At 65.3% G+C, this 9,141-nt stretch overlaps 2 protein-coding genes across 2 annotated transcripts in view; one reads left to right on the top strand and one right to left on the bottom strand.

Annotated features, from left to right (window-relative positions):
- Positions 1 to 1,353: 1,353 nt before the first annotated feature.
- On the top strand, positions 1,354 to 4,020 carry H696_02312 (hypothetical protein). The gene is made up of 4 exons (XM_009496208.1): positions 1,354 to 1,390; positions 1,488 to 1,701; positions 1,996 to 3,050; positions 3,260 to 4,020. The coding sequence occupies exons 2-4, from the start codon at positions 1,520 to 1,522 to the stop codon at positions 3,751 to 3,753; spliced, it is 1,731 nt and encodes a 576-aa protein (XP_009494483.1). The 5' UTR covers positions 1,354 to 1,390; positions 1,488 to 1,519; the 3' UTR covers positions 3,754 to 4,020.
- Positions 4,021 to 4,265: 245 nt separating this feature from the next.
- H696_02311 (hypothetical protein) overlaps positions 4,266 to 9,141 on the bottom strand; it is a gene marked incomplete at its 5' end in the record, with an annotated part of 5,457 nt that continues 581 nt past the window's right edge. The window contains 12 exons of the mRNA XM_009496207.1: positions 4,266 to 6,143; positions 6,487 to 7,030; positions 7,146 to 7,235; positions 7,351 to 7,434; positions 7,530 to 7,601; positions 7,774 to 7,851; positions 7,940 to 8,014; positions 8,135 to 8,206; positions 8,350 to 8,430; positions 8,593 to 8,676; positions 8,803 to 8,889; positions 8,985 to 9,089. Of these exons, the coding sequence (XP_009494482.1) occupies positions 4,565 to 6,143; positions 6,487 to 7,030; positions 7,146 to 7,235; positions 7,351 to 7,434; positions 7,530 to 7,601; positions 7,774 to 7,851; positions 7,940 to 8,014; positions 8,135 to 8,206; positions 8,350 to 8,430; positions 8,593 to 8,676; positions 8,803 to 8,889; positions 8,985 to 9,089 (2,951 nt within the window). The 3' untranslated portion in view covers positions 4,266 to 4,564. The remainder of the gene's footprint in view (positions 6,144 to 6,486; positions 7,031 to 7,145; positions 7,236 to 7,350; positions 7,435 to 7,529; positions 7,602 to 7,773; positions 7,852 to 7,939; positions 8,015 to 8,134; positions 8,207 to 8,349; positions 8,431 to 8,592; positions 8,677 to 8,802; positions 8,890 to 8,984; positions 9,090 to 9,141) is intronic.

The raw sequence follows: 9,141 nt of genomic DNA, 5'->3' as shown, positions 1-9,141 counted from the left end.
CCCCCCCCCCCCCGGTGACGCGGGGGCACCGTCCTTGTGTTTACTCGAGCAAGGACACAAGATCGAGACACGCAATCGACACCCCCTCTCCCACCAGCTCCGATCGGGCGATCGGTTGGTATGCCGGGCCCGGGAAGGCACAAACAGACGCCCCTCCGTTTCTCCCTCTCCCTCTCTCCCCCGCCCTCGGGGAGAGTAATTAAGGGGGGACAGCGGGCCGGTGGACCAACCGCACCGCCCTCCTTGCTGCCCGGGCCGGCCTCCACCCCCTGGGGAACCGCCGACCGCGGCGAGGGCGAAAGAACGAGGGCCGCGAGAAACAGCTGGGCGGAAACCAAAGACCCAAGCAAGCAACAGGGACAGGCGCCCGGCTGGGCTCAGGTGTTTTGATCGCCAAAACAGCCTGCCTCCCAGTGTGCGTCTTGTCCTCCAGCCCTGGCAGCCCCCGCGCCCCCTGGCCAGGCTCTATCTCTCTCGCTTGCTCTTTCTCCCTTCACCGTCCAAGGGGGCAGGGGGCGGGCGAGGCCGGTCCCTCCCGGTCCGGCATCCCCCCCCCCCCGCCGCCCGATCGGGGCGATCACATTCCGCTTTCCGCGGCCCCTCGCTGCCACAACGGACAGATGCAAGGCAGCCCATCACCTCTCTCCGGCCTGCGGCGGTGATATCACCGGCGCCCGCCGGCCTCAAGCAGGGGGCGGGCGAACCCTGCCAGACACCCAGCGTGATCCTCCCGGTGGAGGATCACGCGCGGGGCACAATATACCTTGCGGCCGCACACGTTTTTCGGGCCCGCCCATTTTCGCCCGAGGTTACTGACAATGCACGACCGGGCCCGGGCAGGGACCCATGCGTGCGTGTACAGGCCGCTGCCCGCCCGCCCTGCCCCGCCCCCCCTCTCCAGCTCAGCTTCCGCCATTTGGCTGTCAGTGGGCCCACGTTGGGCGGGCCGAGCCAGCGGGGCCCTCCGGGTCCAGAGGGAGGGCGGGGCGAGGGAGCCCCTCCCCCCGGTCGGAGAAGGCCCGGCTTGCGCCCCCAGCCGCGCCGGTGACTGGGGGAATACTTCCAGCACAGTCTTCTAGCTGGCGGCAGAGAGCTGGCAGTCGCGCCGGGCGGCCGGGTGCGCCCGGTGCGTGTGCGTGTGTGCGTGTGTGTGTGCGTGCCCACGCGCCTTTCAGGGTGCCGCGTCCACCCCCCCCCCCCTCCCCCCCCCCTGCTCCCCCTCAGAATGACTCGCCCCCCCTGGCGCGGCTCTCGCGCCCGGGCACCGGGGAAAAAGGGAGCAGCCCCGGGGATGGGCGCTGTCCGGCGCGAAGCGGACACACCCCCTCTCCCCCTCCACCCCCCTACCCCTCTGCCTCTTTTTCTCCTCCCCTCTCTGACTCTAGCCAAGGTTTGTTTGCCTCCCGCTCCTTCCCCTTTCTTCCCCCCCCTTCCCTTGACCCTTCATCGTCTCACTCCTGTGCTGTGCCTCCTGCCTACCACCCCAGTCGGGTGATCCCTTTCCCCCCTCTCAGCAACCATGTTTTCTGCTTTCGGTGGCGGCGGCTCCAAGCCCTCCGGCAACAACGCCAGCAGCGCTCCGGCTGCCGCCCCGGCTGCCGCTCCGGCCGAGACCGCGACCAACTCCAGCACCAATACCAACATTAGCCCCACCCAGCTGTTCGATTCGCAGGCCTTCGTGCGTGCCGCCGAGGCTGCCAAGTGCGTTCTCCCCCCCCCCCCCACACACACCCCCTCCCCCCGTCTCGCTCTCGGGTGTATGGCTGTTTCGCACACCCATCGACATGCATACATACACACACACACACATATGCATGCATGCCCATCCACAATGACCACATGCGCCCTCGGTGGCTGTAGAACATCTTGCCTAACCTCCCTTGACCTTGATCTGCCCGCCCCCCATTCCCCTCCTCGCTGCCCCAACTCTTGTCCCTCCGGCCATGCTGCCCCTCCCTCCCTCCCCCCCCCCCTTCTCCCCCCTCACACACACAGGGAACTCGACAATAGCCCCCACGGGCGCGATGCCATCACCCTGTCGCTGGAGCGCGAGCGCAGTCGCCGGGCTCAGTTTGAGGCCGAGCGCGCCGATGCCATGGCAAGCCTGCGGGACCTGGAGGCTCGTCGCATTCAGATCGAGCACGAGGAGCGGCGCAAGACCATCGAGATGGAAACCTCCCACATCAACCACCGGCAGCAGACGAAGGACCGCGCGGCGCACGAGCGCCAGGAGCGCGAGATCGCCGCCCGCAAGCAGCTCCAGCAGGAGACCCTCCAAATGCAGGAGGCTTCGATCGAGCGCCAGGAGCAGGCCCGCCGCGAAACGGCCCAGATGGAGCAGCAAATGCGCCGCGAGACCGAGATGTCCAAAATCCAGCACGAGACCCAGGGGCGCATCGAGCAGGAGCGCGTGAACCATGACATCCGCGCCGCCCATGCGCGACTGCGCCACGAGGAGGAACGCAAGACGGCGCTGCTGCTGACGCGCGAGCGGATTGCCCTCATTTCCGATGAGCTGAGCGACTTCCTGTCGGACCCGAACCGCATCCGCGCGGCGGTTGTCACCACGTCGCTCCTGTTTGCCGGTGGCTTTGCCTCCTACTTCGGTGCCAAGGTCCTGCGCGAGTATGTCATGCTGCGCATCAATGCGCCGGTGCTGGTGCGCGAGACCTCTCGCACCAATGCCCTGAAGAAGCCGCTGGTCTTCGCGCGGAAGTTGATTTCCAAGCGCCCGGAGTCCTCGGCCGTTCTGCGTGACATGGTCCTCAACCAGTCGGAGCAGGCCCGCCTCGAGTCCATCGTCGTGTCGACCATGAATGCCAAGCGCAACAATGCCCCCCTGCGTAACCTCCTGCTCTATGGCCCCCCGGGTACCGGTAAGACCATGTTCGCCAAGAGCCTGGCCCAGAAGAGTGGCCTCGAGTATGCCCTCATCACGGGCGGTGATATTGTCCCTCTCGGGACGTCCGGTGTGACGGAGCTCCACAACCTCTTCAACTGGGCCAAGACCTCGCGCAATGGGACTCTCATTTTCATTGACGAGGCTGAGGGTGCGCCACGATGCTCTTGCTGCTCGGTCGCCCGGTCGCTCGGCCGCGCCTGCCCCAGCCGGCTTCTTCGCCCTCCGCAAGGCGGGGATCCGCGCATGATGGACTGACCCCCCCCCCCCCCCCCCCCCCCCCCCCCCCCCCCCCCCCCCCCCCCCCCCCCCCCCCCCCCCCCCCCCCCCCCCCCCCCCCTGCCATGCTGTCATGCCCAGCCTTCCTGAAGAAGCGCGACAAGTCCCATATCTCCGAGGAGCTGCGCGCCAGTCTGAACTCCTTCCTCTACCTGACCGGTGAGGCGTCGGACAAGCACATGGTTGTGCTGGCCTCCAACCAGCCGGACCACCTGGATAGCGCGGTGCACGACCGCATGGACGAGATGGTGCCCTTCCTGCTGCCGGAGCTGGACTCCCGCGTGAAGCTGGTCAACCAGTACTTCCACAAGTACATCGCGGACTATGTCTCGCCGAAGGGCCAGCGCATCGATCACAGCGCCATCACCAAGGAGCACCTGGAGCGCATTGCCCGCGAGACGGAGGGCTTCTCCGGCCGGTCCTTGTCGAAGCTGTGCATTTCCATCCAGGCCAAGGTCCTGGCCCAGAGCGCGGCCGATGGCCAGCTCACCCTCACCCCGGACATGATTGACACGATCCTGCGCGACCACGAGGCGCAGCAGGGCCAGCGCCAGACCTGGCGCGCGAACAAGTAAGGGCTCGGGCCCGGCCGTGTCGGGCTGCTGTCCGCCACCTGTCCGGAAAGAGGAGCGCGCAGGGGGGACACACACCTAGACAGTCCCTCCGCCCTCCGGCTTTGCTGCCTCTCCCCGCCGCGCCATCCCGGTGTGCGCGTGCGTGTGCGTGCGTCGGCCATGCGCCAGCACTGGACTTCTACCATACTCTCCCTCGCTGAGTCCGCGCCGCGCGCGGCCGTGTGCGACCTTCGCGCCTCTGCTGGAGCAAGCACGCGCACACGCAAATGCACCCACCCACGCTCGCGCACACACACACACACACGTACACACACGCATGCATATGTTGCGATGATCTAAGGCCTGCAAGTGCTCTGCTGCACCTGCCTTTTTTTCTCTCTCCCTCCCCCTCTCTTCTAAATACACCTGTATACATACAACAACACCATTGCTCTGGCTGCTTGCGCTCCCTCCCCTCCCCCGTGCTTGTGGACGCTGCGCACCATCACACCATGAAAAGAAACGCGCCAGCGGGAAGAAAGGATTGTCTATACACATGTGTGGGGAGGGTGGCAAGGGAAGAGGCGAAGGGACAAGGACACAACAGAAGGAAACACAAGGGGGAGCAAGGAAAAGGGAGGGAGAGAGGGAGGGAGGCAGCGAGGGCGAAAGAGCGAAAGGGAGAGGAGGAAAGAGACACACACAGATGAAGCAGGGGTTGCTTCAGCCGCCCCCCCAGGGGGCCTGGCGCGTGGCTGATCTCTTCGTCGGGCCTTCTTTCGCCCTTTCGCCCTCGCTGCCTGTGCCTGGCCCTCCCTCGCACGCGCTTGATCTAGGGGAACAGCTCGAAGGAGTTGGAGCATGCGTGTACGATGCATGGCTTTTGCGCGCGGCGGTGACACAAACGCCGGGAGTGATATGATACGCGCTGGGCAACCTGCTGCAAAACGAAGAAGATGCACCGTCGACGCTGGAACAGGTATTCAAGCAGGACCACCGTGAAGATGCTGTGCTCTTGCTTGGATAGCTCGTACGAGAAGGCCTTCGGCAGGCAGCTGTAAAAGAGAACCATATTCTGCGGGGGCAGGGCCACGGCCTCCGGCCAACGGCGCTGGAAGTAGGCCGCCAGGCTCTGCGACAGGCGAAGCCCCTCGGCTCGAGTACCGGCAGACAAGGGACCCGGCGACGATTGGGCCGGCAGGGGCGGCGAGGCGGGCCGGCCCCCGGCCGCCAAGCGCACACTCCCCTCCTCACGGACAAAGTGCCGCCGGGCTGCCTCCCCCCGGCCCGCGGACGAGGGCGCCGTCGGTGGCCATGAGGCTCGCATGAGGCGCGCCCGGCCGGCCCCGGGCCCCTGCAGCAGCCCACCACTGAGCCCCCTTTCGGTCGGTGGCCAGCTCACCGGGGCCGGGGTCTGGCAGATGTCCAGAATCGACAAGCCAAAGGTCAACTGGCTGGCATCGTGACGGAAGCAGCCCATCACAAACCCCACCGGCATCAGGCCAGCCGGGTCCAGACGGTATGCTCGGTCGAATTGGCATTCCGAGCCCAGGACATAGGTGACATTGCTGTTCATGCAGCCATGCGCCGCGATGAAGACAAAGACAATGCACGGCTCGGGCGAAGTGGCAATGGTCCGGCTCAGGCAGGACAGCGCCGCGCGCAGGCGTCGCGTGGAGACCGGGCCGCCGCGAATCCGGCCAAACTCATCGACCGGCAGCTCGGCCGCCGGGGGCAAATAGTCGAAGATCGGCTCGGTGGTGTCGGACCAGCCACCATCCGCCGGGGTGGCAGAGCCCGAGTCGGCATTCGGCCGAGGAGGCAGAGGACCATCGGCCCCCCCGGTGCTGGCGGCCCCGGCCCCGGCCCCGGCCCCGGGCCCCGATGACCCGGCCAGGCCAATCACATATCGGATGGACCAGCCGAGCTCCTCAAAGCGCCGACCAATGCGGTAGGCGTCATTGGCCGCCGAGCCAAGTGGCGGGAAGTGCTGGTACTCATTGATGCCAATGCAGAGGCCCAGCTTTCGGTGGCCCGACCGCGGGGCCAGGCCCATCGCCGCTGGAGGACAGCCCGGCAGGGGGGGCGGCACCGCCGGTGGCCCCTCCTCCAACGAGGGGGGGAGGCAAAACATCGAGGGCGATCGGCTGGTGGCCATGGCCGCCGTCGTCGGGGAAGGAGGCCTGTCATCACCGGCAGTCGGGGTCCTGCCACACCTGGCGGCCGGGGCCTTGGCACAGCCGGCTGCCGGGACTTGGGCATCCAACGCGCAGAGGGCCGGCACCTGTGCCGGAAGGGGCGTCTCCGAAAGGGCCGGCCACATGCACACCGGCGAGGGGAAGCCCACTTCATCGCCCTCCTCCTCCACGGACGCCGGCTCCGGGGAGGACCCCACCGGCGGGGGGGTCGACCTGGGGGAGGAGGAGGAGGAGGACGACGAAGAAAAGGACAACGAGGGGGAGGGCGAGACGCTGCGGCTGCGCAGGGATCCCCCTCCCGGCCCGGGATGAGAGAAGGGCGACTGTGCCATGCGGTGGCAGGGCTGGAATCGCGCTGGACTTGGCGCCGGCGCCAGGGGGCTGGAGGTGCGATTGTGTGTCCTGCGCATGTGTGCGGGGTGTAAGTCGCCGGGAGGGAAAGAAACCGAAAGAGATGCGCGATCGGGGCAGGGGCAACCCGAGCAATTGAAAGACAGGGGGGGGGGAAGGGGGGCAGAAAAGGAAGAGCGAAGAACAAAATAATCGAGGCACATACAGGTCGACAGGGGGTGCTTCGTCGGAACGGCTGCAGCTGCCCGTGCAGACCTCATCGGTGATGCCACTGACGCCGTTGTCGGAAGTGGCAGTTGTCGAAGTGACAGTCGGCTGCCCGGCGCCCGGAAGGGCCTTGGGGGGGATGATGGGTGCCCCCCCGGGATCCATCGGACGCAATTGGCCTGGATGGGAGATCTCCAGGTGCCGGATGTGGGGCAGCCTGCCGGGCTCGTTTGCCATTGAGAAGCCCACCAGGGCGGATGCCTGCCTGGGCAAATCGGCCAGGAAGGCCCCGAGGCGGGTGGCCCATGGGGCGAGGCCGGCCAGCGGACTTTCCAGAGCGGAGCCCAGTAGGCCGGCCAGGTTCCGACCAAAGTGTGCCGGGAGCATGAGAGTTTGAAGGAGAGAGGTGATGTGGGGCTCGGCCGCATCGGTTGAGGGGAATGCACAAAGGGGGCTCTCGGATTGGAAGGAAATCCAGAGCAGGGGCGGAAGGACTGAAGAGAGGAGTGCCTGTACAACAGCCGGCGCAGGGATGGACAGCGCTGGTTGGGGAGGAAGAGGGGAGGAGGGGGGGGGGACAACCGGTTATTCGGGTGAGTGATGGCGGTGGAGGGGCGGGAAGAGGGAGAGAAGAGGAGATGGGCATCGGGGCCATACCATCAACAAACAACACCAGCAAGTGGCGCAGGTGAGTGAAGGACAGCTGGAAGAAGGTCGTCAGCGCATCGAGGGTGACCAGGGGATTGGCTGCATCGGCCATGTTACGTAGTTTGAGAACAAGGGGGGAAGGGTCAGATACGGGGCAGCATCAGGCGGCGCTGGCACGCTGTGGGAAGAAAGCTGACCGAAAGGGTGATCGCACAGGAGAGGTCCAGGTAGGCCAGATTGCCGAGTTGACGACTTTCGAGAGCCAATCGGGCCAGGTCATCGGGGATCAGGTTGCAGACTGATTGTTGGATAAGTGTGTGTGTGTGTGTCAGGATACTAACACAAGGGAGCGGGCATGAAAAAGCGGGCATAAGCGAGTGATCGGCCACGAACATGACAAATCCAGAACAAGGAGATTTGGACCGAGCAGATGCGTGAGGGATGTGGTAATCGAGGGCAAAGGCACTGGAGATAGTTCCAGAGGTGAGTATGTGTGTGTGTGCGTGTGCGTGTGCGTGTGCGTGTGCGTGTGCGTGTGTGTGTGCGTGTGCGTGTGCGTGTGCGTGTGTGTATCTGCGTCTGCGCCTATATGTGCGCACGCAAGACAGCAGAGGGGGAACGCGAAAAGAGAGCGCACCATGGGACAGTTCCAGGATCCGAAGCGCAGGGAAGCCAGGCGACCGAAGTCCAGGCGGCATCTCGACAAGGCTCGAAGCTGATCCAAGGGAAGAAAAAAAACGGTGAGATCCTGCGCAGGGTGGGAAAGACAAGCGGGGGGCCAGGACCATCGGATGGCGACGCACAGACGAGCCTCAGGTGGACCAAGGTGCCTGGGAAGAAGTAGCTCGATAGGTGGCCAATGGAGAGAGGACCTGACTCTGAATGCCGAGGGCGGGCGAGGAAGCAGAAACCGTGGAGCATGGTCAATGGAAGCGAGCGGAAATGGCGGGGAGGGAAGGGGGGAGGGACATAGCCTGGTAGTCTGCCACAGTACGTACCTGAAAGGTCCAGGTACTGGACAAGCAGGGGAGTGGAGGGAGCAAGATCGGGGTTCAGGGAGATTGGATTGCCTGCGCAGGAGGGGGGAGAGTGAGGAAAGAGAAGAAAGTGCCCTGTCGGCTCGGCACTAGAGAGGCTGGAGAGAGGAGAAAAGAGAGGGGGAGACGCGAAAGGGGAGGGGGGGAGGGAAGGGGCAAAATGGGAGGGGAACTACCTCGGAGAGAGAGGAGGCTGAGAGGCTTGCCATGGAGCTGGTAGGCTATGCTGGCAACCTCGATGTCTGTGCAGGTGTTGCCTGAGCGGAGATGACGATGTGTTTGTTCGGGGGGGGGGGGAGGGGGGATTTCATCGACTGGTCAGCAAGATCAAGAAGGGACAACATATTCAGGGGGACGAAAAGGGGGGAGGAGGGGGGGGGGGGCGCGTGTGCGTGTGTGAACGGAAGCATGGTGCATACCATCGAGACGGAGCTCCTGCAATTGAGGCAGGTGGGGCAACACCAGAGGCAGGAACTCCGTGGCCCACGGGAAGAGGTCCATATCTAAAAGTGCCAAGCGAGGACGACAGGGCGTCAGTGGGTAGGGGAGCCACATCGGTCCGAGGAGGAGGGGGAGGAGGAGCGGGGGGGAGAGCGGAAGGAGACGGCGAAGGGAGAGTGTGGACGCACGTTCGAGGAATAGAAGCTGCAGCTCCGGGAGCATGGCGATGAAGGAACAAAGGGCCCGTGAGGCGGGGATGCTGGCGACGGAGTTGTCTGGTGTGGAGGTGGCATCTCGGCCGAGTGAGTACGCGAGCCGGAGGCAAGGGGGTCCAACGTCAAGGCGAAGAGAGTGGCAGGTGCATGCGCACAAGAAAGTGAAAGGGAATGGACGCCGCTCAATTTCGGCGGGCAGGTCAACTGTCGAGACACAAGTTGAAGGCCGTTGGAAAAGCCCTGAGGACTGAGGCCAAGATCTGGGCAGCGATACAGGGCGAGGAGGAAGCAGCACGGGTGAGTGGGGGCGGG

This window comes from Fonticula alba (genome assembly GCF_000388065.1).
Source record: "Fonticula alba strain ATCC 38817 unplaced genomic scaffold supercont2.3, whole genome shotgun sequence".
In the NCBI taxonomy this organism is placed as follows: Eukaryota; order Rotosphaerida; family Fonticulaceae; genus Fonticula; species Fonticula alba.
This window is presented reverse-complemented; position numbering and strand designations above follow the sequence as displayed.